Raw genomic sequence first — 17,470 nt, forward strand, 5'->3', positions numbered from 1 at the left:
AACTGATTGTAAATCGTAATCTGGAGAATTATGTGCCAAGTAGGTGGATTATTTACGGAAAAGACTCACCATGGTTTAATACCACAATTTGGAAAATGTAGAGGAAACAGAGTTGCTGCACTCTCGCTTCAAAAAAGAATGTAGAAATATCGAGAAGCGAAAGCTAGTAGAAGTTGAGAAGATGGATGCGCGGAGGATATAACTTTCACCGTCATGTGTCAGCGAAAAGGCCTTAACGAGAGGCCTAGAAAATTCAGGCTCTACGTAAAATCACTAAGCGGGGCAAAGCCTTTTATTCACTTACTCGTTGACCAGTCTGGTGGGAGAATAGAAACAACAAAACGAAAGCTGAAGTTTTAAAACTGGCGTTTTAAAAAATCGTTTAGGTAGGATGATTGTACAAAGGTACCTTTGTTTGACCATAGCACAGACGACGTAAAAATGTGTATCGCGGATGTTGAGAAGCAAGGAAAAGAGATGAAAACGAAGAAGTCGCCGGGTCCGAAAGGAATCCCAAATTCGGCATTGGCCCTTACTTATCTCATATTTATTGAGAATCAAACGCACAGTACAAAGCCCCAAGAGTCTGGAAAACAGCGCAGGTGACTCCCGTATATAAGAAGAGTAAAAGGACAGATCCTCAGAATTACAGGTGAGTATGCTTAACATCGGCTTGCTACAGAATTCTTGAGTATATTCTGAATTTCAGTTTAAAAGATTTCGTTGAGACAGAAAAGTTACTGTCCACAAATCAGCACGAATTTAGAAACTATCGCTCGTGCGAATCTCCTCCTGTCCTTTTCTCGTATGGCATGCTGCAAACCATGGACGAAGAATAACGGACAGCTTCCATATTCCTAGATGTCCAGAAAGCGTTTGACAGTGCCGCACTGCAGTCCGTTAACGAACGTCCGATCACACGGAATAGATTCTCAGATACGTGAGTGACTCGAAGAGTTTTTACGTATTGGAACCCATTACGATGTCATCGATGGTGAGCGTCCATCAGACAACAGTATCGTCAGGAGCGCCGCATAGAAGTGTGGAGACGATTATTGTTCTGTGTATATTATATATAAATGATCAGACGGATAGAGTGAGCTGCAGTCTGCGACTGTATGCTGAGGACGTTGTGGTGTGCGGGGAATGACTGTAAGACATTAAAGGATGACTTAGAGATAATTTCTAGTAGCTCTAAATGTAGAAAAATGTAAGTTACAACAGATAAAATAAATGTCGTGTGACTAGGGCCTCCCGTCGGGTAGACCGTTCGTCGGGTGCAAGTCTTTCGAGTTGACGCCACGTCGGCGACTTGCACGTCGGTGGGGAGAAGATGATGATGATTAGGACAACACAACACCCAGTCCCTGAGAGGAAAAAATCTCCGACTCAGCAGGAAATCGAACCCGGGCCCTTGGGATTGACATTCTGTCGCGCTGACCACTCAGCTGCCGGGGGCGGACAGTTAAAGCAGATGAGTAGAATAAACAAGCCTCGAATGTTTGAATATAGCGATAGTGGTATGCTGCTTTACACACTCACGTCGACTAAAAAGCTAGGAATAACATTTTAAAGCGATGGGACATAGAATTAGCACTAAGGCCGGTAGTAGGGAAGGCTCATGATCGACTTCGGTTTATTGGGAGAATTATAGGAAAGTGTAGCTCATCTATCGTGAGATTGTGTTTAGAATCCTAGAGCGACCTATTCTTCAGTGCTGCTCAGCTGTGTGTGACCTCCGCCATTAAGCACTCAAGGTTTCCAATATATGAATTACTACTCTTTTTGTCTTATTTCTTGCTTATTTAACTACCATTATTTTTGTCTCAAATTAATTATACTTCATTACTAAACCAATTTCAACATTATCTTCCAACTTCGTCAGACCTATGTTCTTTACTTGTATATTCATTAACAATAAAGTTCCTTAAACATCATTCTAGCATAGATAGGTCTGCAGGTAATTCTTATTAACATAAACTTTAAATCTTCATTTCGGGACACTCGGATTGCACAACATGTGGAAAGGACCCTGTCTAGGTTAGTGATGAGGATAATTAAATGATAGGACAATTCTGGTAAAGTTAAGTTGTTATTGAACAGTCAGGAACAAAATTAACACTGGTCCACACGAATACAGTACTAAATGTTTCAACCTGTTCGTGTCGATGCGGCGGTTGGCGGGCGGCGAGATGGCGAGGCGCACAGCACACATACAATCACAGCTATGGCTCTTGATGTATCGGCAGTTTGCTTCTTCTTAGCGTCGCAATCGTTTTCCATTTAGTGCCTATGGAATATAGCCATGCTGTACAGTCGTCGGAAACGGCACATCCGAGGCTCAATGAAATCACGTTTTCCAGGAGAGCCTCCTCGATCCAGAGCGTGTTTCTCAGACCGATGCCCAACTCCGACTACTACTGCTGAGCCCGTTATGCCGTGCCGCGCCCGTGTGCATTTTCCCGCGCTCGCCTGCCATTCACCTTTTACCGCTCCCCTACAGACAGGGTATTCACCAAAGGTTTTGCACTCCACATATCCTAACACATTGCCTACGTATGGACCAGGCGCACAATTACAATTTTAAACATGTTACAATAGATTCAACATGGGTTACACTTCAATTCTGTTATAGCATTGCTTGAAATTTGACATAAATATTAATATTCACATCGAAAGTTGCTTACAGTTTCTTTAACATAATGACACGAAAAGAAAAAAGAAATGAAATCAAAACATTGCTTACACTAATTTATCGAAAATCAGAAGAAAAAAATTATTATTTGTACAGTTGTTGTTACAACCCGTCTTTGACTAAAACCCTGCGATCAGCTCGCGTACGCAAACGTCTTAGGCGCCATCTGTTGAAACCAACGGCAACCGCGTCGGCGGTAGCCATCCGCTTATAGAATTACAGCCAAGTGATATTCAAGGGCCATGATTGTCCAAATAGAAGCATTCAAACAACAACTTACACCTCTCCACCACATGGAAAAAAGTTTAATGGTGACAGGAAGAGCATTTTCATAAAATCCCAAAACACACACGTGGGTTATACCTCATACATTCCTTATATACACTAGTGGCACGACAATTGCCCGAATCCTATCTATGCTATCCGGATACTGGAGAGCGCTAGATTTTTAAAAAACAAAAACATCAAAAGTGTTAAAACTTTGAAGTCCAAAATCAATAAAATAAACCATTGTGTCACCAAGGACCGACCAAAGGGTACGGTGGTGAACAAATGCGTATGTGCCAACCTATCTACCCATCTAACTTTCCCTGTATGACGTTAAACTAGCCAACCACTCAGCAAAAACCTAGCGCATCATAACGGCACATGAACAGAACACCGTCATCTCCTATAAAATACAGTCATAACTTCATATGAGGGGCTAACAGACACCAAATTCAAAATAGTATCCGTTCAAACAAGCCAAAAAACCAGTTTTTCCCACCGGAATCCTGTTCATTAAAGACTGGGTGGGCAGCGTGCTGCATACGCGCATAGATCTCCTGATCATCAAGGTTATCTAAAATCTTCTCTTTTGGTTCCAATGCAGAATCCTTAGGCTATCTTCTATCGGGGGCAGCTTATGCCCAGTCTCCCTCATATGGCACCCCAGCCCACTATTATTACTATAGTTACGTTCTCTAAACCTTGTGGCAAAATCCCTACCCGTCTGGCCAATGTATGTCCCAGCACAGCCTCCACATTTAATTTCGAATACACCGCATTGCTTAACCTTATCTGTTTTTCCTTCTTCTTTGTGTCGTAATATTCCCCCCCCCCCCCCCCAACTTCTTCCTTTTATGGAAGCCTACGCGGCGAACGCCAGCCTTCCTGAAGGCTCTAGTTATTTTTTGGCAACATGGTTCAAAATATTCCATTGACACAAAATTACTATTTAATTTTTGGCTGCCCGGCTGCCGCGTCTTGCTAAGAATTTTAGCTCCAAACTCTCGTATAAATTTTTCCGAGTACACAGTAGCCCGCCCAATCCTTACAATCATTTCAATCTCCCTATCAGTGGCTTCTTTGCTCAAATTAAATCTGTATAACCTGTTAAACATTGACGAAATAAAACGCCCTTTTAAGTGCGGGAGGGGGGGGGGGGCGGGGCATGAATCCGCCGCAATTATTATGTCTGTTGTCGCTGGCTTCCGAAATATGCCTATTTTCAACCCATTCCTATTCTTAGTAATTTGTAGATCGAGATAGCTGAGGGAATTTTCGACTTCTACCTCTACTGTGACCTTAATTTTCCCATGCATGCTATTAAACTGAGTGGCTAGCTGAAGTACCATTCCGGTTGCTAGTCATAATTACACCCTGTTAAATGTTATATGCTGAGTATATTATCGTTAAATTACATGTGAACGCCCTACCGAGGGCGCTTCGCTGCTACTTGACTTGTTTAGCGTCAGTATACGCTCTGCTTCAAGACTGCTTGTGTCGCAGTTATAGTCATAAGTTATTGGACACTTTCTTTGAGTTGTAACGGCTGTACGCCTGCTTGGTTAGGAAGGAGTTGATGTATGTAACTCATATGACCCGATTTCATTTCTGTAACGTTGAGACTTGTTGAGTGTGCTGTTCACTTATGTTTTGTACTTTTTTTGTAATAGTTGTCTGAAGATGGATGTAATCCAGAAACGCGTAACATGTTCTAATAAAAGAGTCAATTGAACATCTCGTGACTTTATTGCGATTTACAGCATTGGTTGCCAATTATTAACATAAAAATGATCGCAGGCCTCAGACGGGATTTTATGTTCTGTATATAAGGAGCTATCTTGTCTGGACGTACCCATGACCACACTGCGAATAAAGTTGCCCGATCTGCTGGTCTGAAAACGTGTGTGCACCACTCGCAGCCATGTAACACGTCGTAAGGAGAGTGGTAGTAAAAGAATCTTTGCCGAAAGAGGTTGGAAACGAGTTTCGTTTCTTGTCAGTGACTACCGGTTTCAAACTACACAGGAACTGCTGTCTACAGTGAATGCAGGTCCATCTCAGACAGCTTCTGGACGCACATTGCGAAGAGAACTACGTGTAACGGATACTTCCAGTCGGGTACCTCGTGAAAGGTCGTTGTTCACAGCGGCACATAAAGCTGCGCGTCATAAATGGGCTAAACGGCATAGGAACTGAACAGCAGCTGAATGGGGGCGTACGGTGCGGTTCAGCGAGTCCGTTTTGCCTCTTTGCCAGTGATACAATTGGCGCTCAGTAAGTAATGCAACACTTTCTTTCTGAAAGCCGGTAGATTTTATTCAGGATTCCAATACAACATGTTATTCCGCAGTCTTTGGGCTAAAGAACCCTATTTTTCGACATAATCTCCTTTCAATGCGATGGCATTACGCCACCTTACTGGGAGGGCCTGTATGCCAGCGTGGTAGCACTCTACTGGTCCATGTCGGAGCTAACGACTTGCTGCATCAGCAACCTCCCCCTCATCCACGCACTGCTTCCCGCGGAGAGCATCCTTCATTGGGCTAAGCAGATGGAAGTCGGAAGGTGTGAGGTCCGGGCTGTAGAGTGGAAGAGGAAGAAAGTCTGGTCATGTTTTGTGAGTTCGCCGCGGGTGTGCAGACGTATGAGAAGCCTTGTGTTGTCATGTAGAAGGAGAAGTTCGTTTTCATTTTTCTTGTAACGAACACGCTGAAGTGCAACATTGCAAGAGTCACTTCTGTGTGCGGCCCGCAGGCACACGGGAGATCGGACAGGTTTGCGTGGGCCCTATTGCGGTGATAGCAGACGTCTCGCCCAACGACTCACCGTGTTTTTGTTCATTTCCAGATCCTCATAAACATTCTGCAAGCACCTATGAATATCTGCGATGCACCGGTTTTCCGTCAAAAGAAACTCAATGATGGCTCTCTGCTTGGAACGTACCTCCATTTCCCGCGTCCAGCCATCCTGATTTAGCTTTTTCGTGATTTCCCTAAATCGCTCCAGGCAAATGCCGGTATGGTTCCTTTCAAAGGGTACGGCCGACTTCCTTCCCCGTCCTTCCCTAATCCGATAAGACCGATGACCTCGCTGTCTGGTCTCCTTCCCCAAAACAACCAACCAACCGTACCTGCATTACAGACGCCATTTTGAAAGCTATGTATAGCATCGCCAGTTCTCGGAACTTCATGAAACTACAGAGGCTGAAGCGGGAATGTTCCACGATGTCCCAAAAAAATGTCGCGTTTTCTCAACAGAAACTGACTGACAAAAACTGTTGCATTACTTGTTGAACGGCCCTTGTACAAGGTGTCGAGTGCATAGACGTTCGAAAAAGGAGTTTAATCAGCACTATACAGGGGGAAAGTTCAGGCTGAAGGCGTTTCTGTGATGCTTTGGTGGTATTTTTCGTGCCGTGACGGCCACGTTATTTCAGGTTGCTCTGAATATGAACCAAGATATTAATGGGTGCAGAAAGTTTGAGACTCAAAATCCTGAAAAACGCCGGAATTTATCACCCTAAAATTTCTGCTGTCTTGATGGCGTATGTGAATGAATAAAGCCGGCCGGTGTGGCCGTGCGGTTCTAGGCGCTTCAGTCTGGAACCGCGTGACCGCTACGGTCGCAGGTTCGAATCCTGCCTCGGGCATGTATGTGTGTGATGTCCTTAGGTTAGTTAGGTTTAAGTAATTCTAAGTTCTAGGGGACTGATGCCCACAGATGCTAAGTCCCATAGTGCTCAGAGCCATTTGAACCATTTTTTTAATGAATAAACGTGTAGAGCTATAGCGTTATACTGGGTCATGTTATATGAACTCATGTTTCACTTACGTGTGTAGACATTTGTCTCTGTATGGTTTTGTGCACATTGTGTTTGAGGTACTCGTTCGGCTACGGACGGCGTTGGGGCACAGCAGCCGATGTTGGGACATCAGAGTGAAGGCAGAGAGCGCTCACCGCCAAAGTAGCTGCAAGGAATACGCCAGACAGAAGATTCCTTGAAACCTGACGAACAATGCTGTAGAAGAGAACATTGAGCTGGATGTATATCTTAAGCAGTCTCCTGTATTAAGTCTCTAGATGGACATCTCTTATGATAGCGTGGCAAGTTGTGTGACTGAAACTGAAAATAAAGGAACTTGTTAAGGAGAACTCCATTTACTGATTTAAATAGGATAAGTAAATAACTGTTTTGTGTGGTGTACTACCGTTCGAGAACCGTAAGGGAGTACTCCACGATCGTCATGGTCACAGTTTAGCGCAGTATCGCTAACAAATTCCTGCGGCGCTCCCGCAAGTTTTATTTCAACATCCTGGGTTGCCATGCTATTTACATGTTCCATAGATCGTTTGAACGATTCTTTTATCGAAATGATGTGGTAATAGTCAGTTTACAGTATATGTGCACGCGATTGGAGTCAACACTAACTAACATATGATTCTTAAACCTGCTCATACCTCTACACTTACCTAGGTTTCTTTTCTTTTTCTTTCTTTTTTTTAACACGCTACCAGTTTTTAAATAAAAATTCGTCCGTGAAATGGAGGAAGATGTCCAGGAGAACCGACTTTAGGTTAGTTTTAAAATTAGCTTTGCCACTTACCAGACATTTTACGTTATTGGATGAATCAAAAATGTCTGTTGCTGAATGCTGAACTTCTTTCTGGGCCACTGACTGCTTTAATAATGGATAACAAAGGTAATTTTTTCCTCTAGTGTTATAGATAGACATCATTATTCTTCTGAAATTGTGATGGGCTATTTATGGCGAATTTCATTAACGTATGTGTGTATTGTGATGGTGCAATGAAAATTCCTAACTCCTTGAAGAGACGCCCACATGACGAGGCGCGTTAACAACGCATGTTATTCTTACTGTTTGTTTTCGTGTAATTGATACTGCCTTTCTAAGCACTGAGTTATCCCAGAGAAGTGTTCCATAATCTATTATTGAGTGGAAATATGCAAACTGTGTCACAGGTTGATTCGTGTGTTTCCATACGAAGCGCAGAAGTAGCCGAACTTAATTGTATGAGCAGGTCTGTAATACGCTTCTTCCATTCAAGTTTTCATCAATATGTAAAGCCAATGAACTGGAGAATTCTACCTTGTTTACTGACTCCTGTTCATGTGCTATATGAACATGTTGTATGACTCTATCTGTTGCATAGAAATCCAGATGGGGTTTCCTCAAAATTTAGGAAGAGTCCATTTTGAGAGAACCAGTTATTAATTCTTTGAAAAATATCATTAACAATCTCTTCTTTCTTTCTCTCTGATGCGCTTTATTATAAAAAGTGTTGCCTATTTTGTACTTCTGTATCAATAATGTTATGTGGACACTCCTATCTTCCAGGATGACAAGAGCCGTGTTCTCAGGGCTACAAACATACGTTCCTTGCTTGACAAACACTCGGGCACCCTATCGTACCACGTCTGGCCCACTGTATCAGCTGGTCTAATCCCTTAGACAATGTCTGGGACTGTTTGGAGCAGCAGGTGAAACACAACACTCATCATCCTCGCAATTTGGTAGCTCTGTGGTACCTAATACGAATGAGTTGCTTCAGCTGGGTAGAACGCTGCTGAGGAAATTATAGACCTTCTTCCTCCTGAAGTGAGGCTAGAGGAAGTGTTACATGGTACTAGCCTGATGTCTCGTGGAGGTAAGTAAGTTTTTGTTCAGTCAGCTTCCTTCCATTATATAAACGACGTTTTCGGGGAGAGGGATCAGGGCGAAAGAAGACGTAAGTCGTATGTGGTATATTTTAGTACCATCTAGATAGCGCATTTGTCCATCTGTTGTGAATGTGTTTTCAATGTTTGTGGTGTTTGATGTTTTGTGTTTGGGGAAGTGATAGACGTTTTGAATAAAGATACATTGAACAGTCGTGGAGATGATAAGTATTGCTCAAATGGCTCTGAGCACTATGGGACTTAACATCAGAGGTCATCAGTCCCCTAGAACTTAGAACCACTTAAACCTCACAAACCTGAGGACATCACACACATCCGTGCCTGAGGCAGGATTCGAACCTGCGATCGTAGCGGTCGTGCGGTTCCAGACTTAAGCACCTAGAACCGCTCAGCCACACTGGCCAGAAGTATAGTTAGTATGGGGTGTGTGTAGAGCTCGAGCACTATAGCACAGAAAAGCTTTCTGACCTGACCGCTGGGTGAGTGAACCCCGTTGTTCTGAGGGAGCGGCCACCTTAGTTGTCTGTCACTTGTGACATTGGGCACTGCGAGCGTTCTCCCTGCTATCCCTTTACTACACAGCGTAGCCCCGCAGTCTTGACGCACCATAGCTCCACGGTATATTTTTCATGACCAGACACACGTGTTTATATGCATCATTGTGTTCAGTTTTGGTTAAGGCATCCTTGTCTGTTCCAATTTCAAGTGGACTTCAACTGATCTTCCCAGCTCTTCTCAGGACGCCCACCATTTACTATCCCTTGAGATTTATAGTTGTGTATTAATGTAGGTATTAGTTCATTTGACATCCTGGCCACCTCCGTAGCTGCGTGGTCAGCAAGTGTAGCGGCACCACCGTTTAGGATAGGGAAGTTAGTTTTGTGCGATATTCAGAGCACGAGTTACAGCAAGGTGTGGGCCGGATTGCAATAAGTTACGCATACCACCCGATGCAAAGACAAATAGAGGCCACGGGGGTGTAGAACTGCCGGAGAGGACGCACACTGCAGTTTTCATGCCGCAGGTCACAGGCAGAAGGGGGCCACGGGCCAACCTAAGTGTTATGCATACGTGACTCGGAGCGTCGCGTTAACAAAGCAGAGGCGCGCAACAGAGTATAAATAGGTGCCGTTTTCTAACGAGAGTCATTCAAGTGTAGCAGCTCTCCTGGATGGTGAGACGTGTAACACCGCCGGGCTACACGCAGCAACAGATGGGGCGAAGCGTCCCAGTCCACGGCGGGACGTTGGTTCGACCCGCTGAGGCCGACACGGGGTCTGCAGCCAGCCACGATGGGCCACTCCTCAGCTCGCTGCCGCGGGCAGTTGTCTCGGCTCCCGACACGCGCCGGAGCCTTCCGAGGCGAGCGCTGCAGACTCGGACGCCGGATCTCGGGCGGACGTTGCCGCCGCATTCTCAGCTACACCAGCGAGGAAGAAGCGGCAGTACGGCCGGCCTAAGGCTCTCGGCGGAGCAACGCGGCTCACACCGAGCAGCGCGAGTTGGCTGCTGGCGCAGCCATCCTGACGTAATCGGAACTCTGTAGCTGGCGTACAAGGCCGGCTCGACACAGTGCTTTGCACTGGGTCGCTGGGGCGGTGATAGCATTGCTGGGCCCTGTGACACGGACCGAGGTGAACGGAGCATTGTAGTGGGAACAAATAAATCACTTGGAAAGTTCTCGTCGAGTTTTAATACGGCAACTCCTGGCACCCATCCACTACATGTGCTGTCAATATGCCACATTTGGCGTCTGATACCACTACACAAGGCACAGTGCCAAGCAAAGGGTCTGGGTTGGATTCTCGGGTGGGTCAGAGATTTCTGCTCGGTGACTGGGTATTGTGTTGTCTTCGTCATGCGTCAACTAAAAATACTTGCACCGGGCGATGGGAGGGCCAAGCCACACGACATTTCATTTCATTTGACATCCTTTGAATGTTTCTGTACTTCCCTATTTACTGAATTATGCTTCTGATTCCTAGTTCCTTTGTAAGTTTACAATTCTTTTTCCGATCTGTGAGTTTGTAACCAGTTATTGGTCTTACGAGTCTCATCTCTGCTGCTTCAATCCTCCTCTGTTGATTGGCGTTTATAGTCCAAGCCCCTGATCCATACATTAGAAATGGTACTGCTATCCCGTTGTAAAATTTTAGTATTGTCTACTTCCTAAATTTTTGGGGAGTGTGCGGTTTATAGTACCTACCAACTGCTGAAATTTTTGCAGTCTGAATTCTTGATCATTAGAGATAATATATTAAGTCTCACAACCCAGGTATTTAATGTCTGACTAACATAGTGGCAAACATGGGACACTAACAACATGATGCAGTCATTTCTGGGGGATGTAATGTTAAAATTTGTATCCCTTTCAAAGTCTCTCTTTTGCATATGAAATAATCATTAATACAGTGTAAATAATCACGAAAATACAAAACAATAATATTAATTATCTTTAGCAAATTGCCATTGGGATATATTTAGCAAAACTACTGCACATCTTGTAAACTGATACATTTGTGTTTTCCATTAGCTAATAGGGAAATTAATGCTTAGAAACATTTTGTATTTCTTTTCGAAGAATCAAAAGAACTGAAAATATAAAGTTTTTAACCTTAATCGAAACCACATGAAGAGTCAGAGTATCCCAAATTACAAATTTTCACAACACCGTTTGCAGACCCGGGAACAGCAGTGCATGCATATTGCTTTTCTGCAGATCTAGCAAACATGTTAAGCCTTCCTTTCCTTGCTAGTTGGGCAGAATCTGCACGTTTCCCTATTTCAGAGCCTACATCTGCTAGCACTGCTTCTTCTGTTGCAGCATCTGCGCCTAAAAGGCGGCGGGTCATTAGTCGTGAGTCCTGCGGATGTCTTGGGTTCTGAGCCCGTTTTTTCGTATGTTTTAGCACGAGACTATAAGCTAGCTCTTTCAGGAACGTACCTCCGTCAACAGGATCCTCATCTGATGCACTTTTCTGTGAAATTTACGCATTTACTTTGCTGATATCTAATAAAAGGTTGAATAAATACATCGATCATGTCGAGTTCCTCGACTGCGGCAGTATGCGGAGAACTTTTCGTGTACTTCGTCGACATCTCCTTTAGTGACGTTGTGATGACATATGATTTCTGGTTTTTGAGAAGACAAATCGTCAGCCGAGCTACAATGCTTGGATGAAACAAGAAGAACCGCTTCGTTTGTCTTCGGTGCATGTGAAAACAGAGTGGTGTCTTTCGTAAAGCCGTGCAAAGACGAATCAACCAGTCTATGCTTTTTGGCTAAAATGCCTCTGGAATCACTCTCTTCATCTTTTTTAGAGTTGTAACAAAAGTTAATCCTCTGTTTCTTAACTAGCCTACAGTCTGTATTGATCTAAACCAGTCGTCAGCCGTAATGTTATGATTACTATTATAGATTGATTTACACAATCGCAGCAGAGACTGCATTGGTGTCAATAGTTTCTTTTCATTGTTCGGCAATGTCTCGCCATCGGAGCGTTTTCCATTGTACATGTACCTACTATGGAAGTAACTGCTCTTTGCACCACACAAAGACATTACTTTTAAGCTGTATTTATCAGGCTTCTTGGGCATATAGAGCACACATGAGAATTCTATGGAAGGAAACTAGTTTCTCATCTACAGTAGCACATGTGTCTAAATTGTAATATTTTTGAGAATTTTCCACAGTTTTTCTAAAATGAAGAGAAGGTATAATAATTTTGTCAACTTTGACCCTCTCTTTTTCTAGTTTGAAAGTCAACAAACCGTAAGCCGCTCAACAACACAGGGAAACTACTCCCATGCCGTGACACATTTGAAGATTTCCCGACCTGATCCAACAGTTGCAAATATATTATTTGCACTTTCGTGGTTGGATTTGAAGACGGAACAAAATACAGAAGTCCTAAATAAGCCAAAATTTCATCTAAATCCAGGTTCTGAAGTTCATCTTTGCTTTAGTCAAGGTCGTTGTGCCTGCTGTGTAACAAATCAGCTTAAATCACTTAAAGTCTAGCTCGTATACCAGTCAGGTTCCTCTCAGAGTATGCTGATGCAATAGCTCTATATTTAGCAATTATATACAACCGCTCGCTCACAGAAAAATGTGTACCTAAAGACTGGAAAATTGCTTAAGTCACACCAGTACCCAAAAAGGGAAGTAGGAGTAATCCGCTGAATTACAGGCCCCTATCACTAACGTCGATTTGCAGTAGGATTTTGGAACAAATATACTGTATTAGGAAGTACCTCGAAGGAATCGATTTATTGACACATATCGATCTTACGAAACACAACTAGATCTTTATACTCATGAAGTAATGAGTGCTATCGACAGGGGATGTCAAACTGATTCCATATTTTTAGGTTTCCAGAAGGCTTTCGATACCGTTCCTCACAAGCGTCTTCTAACCAAACTGCGTGCCTATGGAATATCGCCCAGTCGTGCGACTGGATTCGTGGTTTCCTGTCAGAAAGGTCACAGTTCGAAGTAACAGACGGAAAGTCATCGAGTAAAACAGAAGTAATATCCGGCGTTCCCCAAGGAAGTGTTATAGGCCCCCTATTGTTCCTGATCTACATTAACGACATAGGAGACAATCTGAGTAGCCCCTATTAGTTTGTTTACAGATGACGCTGTCATTTACCGTCTTGTAAAGTCGTCAGATGACCAAAACGAATTGCAAAATGATTTAGATAAGATATCTGTATGGTGCGAAAAGTGGCAGTTGACCCCGAATAAAGAAAAGTGTGAAGTTATTCACATGACTTCTAAAAGAAATCTGCTAAATTTCGATTACGCGATAAGTCACACAAATCTGAAGGCTGTAAATTCAACTAAATACTTGAGGATTACAATTACAAATAACCTAAATTGGAACGATCACATAGATAATGTTGTGGATAGAGAAAAACTGCGATTCATTGACAGAACACTTAGAAAGTGCAACAGATGTACTAAAGAGACTGCTTACACCGCACTTTTCTGCCCTATTCTGGAGTAATGCTGTGTTATGTGGGATCCGCATCAGATGGGAATGACGGATAACATCGAAAAAGTTCGAAGAACGGCAGCTCGTTTTATATTATAGCGAAACCGGGGAGATAGCGTCACAGACATGATACGTGAATTGGATGGCAATCATTAAAACGAAGGCGTTTTTCGTTGCGACGGGATCTTCTCATGAAATTTCAATCACCAATTTGCTCCTCCTACATAAGGAGAAATGATCATCACGGTAAAATAAGGGAAATTAGGGCTCGCACAACAAAATTTAAGTGCTCGTTTTTCCCGCGCGCCGTTCGAGAGTGTAACGGTAGAGAGACAGCTTGAAGGTGGTTCATTGACCCCTCTGCCAGGTGCTTTATTGTGAATAGCAGAGTAATCACGTAGATGTAGATTTAGATGTAGACTCAATCTATTTTAGTGTTTGTCCGTAGTAGGATGTGATCAAGAACTTCATCGAAATAGAGATGCCATAATTAAATTGGGTCTTTTGAATCTCCTTTAGTCGACTTGGTGGATAGAAACTTAAGGATCACGTTATGACGAGGAGTTTGAACAGTTCGGATCGGAGGTTCTGTGGCTCATTTGTACTGATTCTTCCGTAGAAGTAATTTCTTCTGCGTTGGTCGTCACATGGGTCACTACATTCATCAGCGTCATTTTGTGTCCCACTTTGTTCTGAAAAAGATTCATGCTCAGTCAGAGTACTTTCAGTTTCTTCAAGATTATCGTCACAGTCAGATTCCTCTAACCAACTGGTCACAGTTTCCTCAAATTCAGGGTCTGGAGCGTTCACAAAAAATGGTTCAAATGGCTCTGAGCACTATGTAACTTAACATGTGAGGTCATCAGTCCCCTAGAACTTAGAACTACTTAAACCTAACTAGCCTAAGGACATCACACACATCCATGCCCGAGGCAGGATTCGAACCTGCGACCGTAGCGGTCGCGCGGTTCCAGACTGAAGTGCCTAGAACCGCTCGGCCACTGCAGCCGGCGAAGCGTTCACATTGTATTCTGTCTGAATCGGGTCCTTTAACTACGGAATTACTATGTTTCTCCATATTTCATATGCTACGAATTAGAAAATATCAAGAATGGGCAACGAAAACAAAAGCAGAAAAAATTACAGAAAAGAACGCAGAGTGGTGGAAATGACTGCGATCACTCACATTATAGGAACTCTGGAGTAACACCTCACACTTTTCCGGTCTACTGACATCTAAACTCCAAGCTAATGAACTGATGGACGCAATAATGGGAAGGGAACTAGCCAAATCACCACAGTTGATAAAAGCGAGCGGGCAACAACACCTCACCGCGTTAATGAAACGCTTAAACTATTTATTTGTTGTAGCAGTTTATCACCAATTACCTTGTAAGCGACAAACGAGGTACAATAAATCTGATTAAAAAGTGTGCTTTAAAGTGTTGCAGAAACCGCTAGCTGTTGCAGTTGCACAATCAAAACAATAAAGAAAGGGGTGAAGGGGCTAGCTACAAATACTTCCCAACGCTTCACTGCTTCCAAAAGACGGGGAAGAAGGAGAAGAAAATTTCATTTTTAGGTAACATTGCCTTACAGGTTGTCAGGGGACTGATACATAATTTTCATGTGACACATCTTCTTCGTTTTACAATATGTAACGCAGAAACCGGCGTTTTCCGCTGCGCTACATTTTACAGTCCTACAGTACTACAGTCCTACAGTCCTACATTTTACAGTCATGAAGTTTCCTTCTGGTATGGTCGGACTTCCTTTGCTCTGCTTGGGCGACTATTTCTTCCTCAGTACTCTAGTGAGAAAGTGCTGATTATGAGCGTCTATATTTGTGCAGTTATTGCTCCTACTAACAAAACGTGTGAATATGGAAGTTTGAAAACTCTCTAGCAGTATGTAAGCCTGCAGGCTTTCGTGGCCGTTGTCACTGAAGTTAAAATCTTCAGTGTTATTAGGCCGCGTCATGTTTCTTCTAAAATGTTCGACGTTTCGACACCTCTGCTGGAATCTTCCTCAGGATCTTTTGGTGTCCAGAGGAAGATCCCAGCAGAGGGGTCGAAACGTCGAACATTTTAGAAGAAACATGACGCGGCCTAATAACCCAGAAGATTTTTAACTTCTCTAGCAGTAGCTTAAAAATTATATGAGCTATACTCTACGTTTGTGACTATGCTTCAGCTGTCGAACTGCACCTCCCGTAGGGTGTGGTGGTCATTCAGACAGGGGAACCCACCACAACCGATGCCCCCTTCCCTATTTCGCAATCTGTGTAGACGCAGGCCGGCTGGCTTCTTACGCGCTGTACTCACGTGTAGCGCCTGCCGTGCTCTGCAGACAGCGCGTCCAGCTGGTGTTGGTGTAGGGGTGTGAAGCCCAGCACGTGCGGCGCCCAGGGCGGCGGCGGCCCAGGGGGCTGCTGGCTGACGCACACCAGGGGCAGAAGGCTCACTCCCAGCTCCGGAGCCTCCGGCCGCCGCCACAGCGACAGCAGGTGCCGGTACGTCTCCACGGCCCAGCGTCTGCCAAAACAGTACACACCCTGCCGTTACTCCCAAGTACATTTTGTTTGTTTTACGAAAGTTGAGCCGTGTGATGTTGTGGAGGTTGTTGTTGTGGTATTCAGTCCAGTCAACGCTTGTCCCTTCTGTGCAAGCCTCTTCATCTCCGAATAGCTACTGCAGTCCCCATTCATTTGAGCCTTCTCCCTGTATTCATGCCTAGGTCTCCCGATACAAGTTTTACAACCCCTCTCCACCGAGCGAGGTGGCGCAGTGGTTAGCACACTGGGCTCGCATTCGGGAGGACGACGGTCCAATCCCGCGTCCGGCCACTCTGATTTAGGTTTTCTGTGGTTTCCCTAAATCGCTCCAGACAAATGCCAGGATGGTTCCTTTGAAAGGGCACGGCCGACTTCCTTCCCCAATCCTATGAGACCGATGACCACAGTGTGAAAGGTATGTGCTAAGGTCTGATCAGGGTAGATCCAGAAAATAAAGTCGCTAGTTGTAAACCGCAAGGTGGAATGAGTATAATATCTTTGAGTAGGAGGATCTTTGATGCTTAAGAGAGCCGGGCGCGCGCAGTAAAAAACTCGGGAGTCGCAGCTAGGTGCCCGGAGGAAGCAGACGTGTGGTGACAGATTTAAGGTAGGAGTCACGCTCGCTGTGCAGTTACCCTGAGCAAACTTTAGCACGTAAATGAGAGAAGATATATAATGATTTCTAAATTGTTTTTGTTAGATAATGTTCAGAGTTGGGATTTGTATGTCCAAAGTTTGACACAGTAAGATTTTGTAAATTATTATGTAAGAGTGATTCGTGCTATAAAGATGTTGGAAATGGTAGTTTTTGTGTATGACATAAAATTTTAATAAAATACATATATATTGACATCAACATTGTGTTTAAATCTGACAGCCTGAATCATAATCCACATTCTTTGCTTGTATTGAACATGAAAATGAGTAGGAAAGTAAAGTTACCCACCAATGAAAGTACGTAAAGAAAACGAGGGGTCTATGCAATACATATGTGCAGTTCATGGTTTGAAATCGATTTTGGTATAACTAAAGTTATCAGAGCAAAGTTATTTCAAATAACTAATTTTATGCCATTGCACAACTGGCATTATTTAAGTCAAGATATAATTTCATTAAGTAAACATCAGGGCCAAAAGTTAATTTTTCAGTACCATCTTAATGCCATTTCACAAACGGCATTATTCTCGTAAACTTGATTGCTGAGTCAAATGCATGTTGCATTTCTGGCGAAATGGAGGAGTGGAAGAAACAAGTTCACA

General features: G+C 43.7%; 1 protein-coding gene across 1 annotated transcript in view; it reads right to left on the reverse strand.

Annotated features, from left to right (window-relative positions):
* The window catches only part of LOC124805019 (D-aspartate oxidase), an 81,309-nt gene that overhangs the window by 23,883 nt on the left and 39,956 nt on the right, over window positions 1–17,470 (reverse strand). Inside the window, exon 3 of the mRNA XM_047265427.1 lies at window positions 15,982–16,191. Within this exon, the coding sequence (XP_047121383.1) occupies window positions 15,982–16,191 (210 nt within the window). The remainder of the gene's footprint in view (window positions 1–15,981; window positions 16,192–17,470) is intronic.

Source organism: Schistocerca piceifrons, chromosome 7, assembly GCF_021461385.2.
Source record: "Schistocerca piceifrons isolate TAMUIC-IGC-003096 chromosome 7, iqSchPice1.1, whole genome shotgun sequence".
Classification (NCBI taxonomy): Eukaryota; Metazoa; Arthropoda; class Insecta; order Orthoptera; family Acrididae; genus Schistocerca; species Schistocerca piceifrons.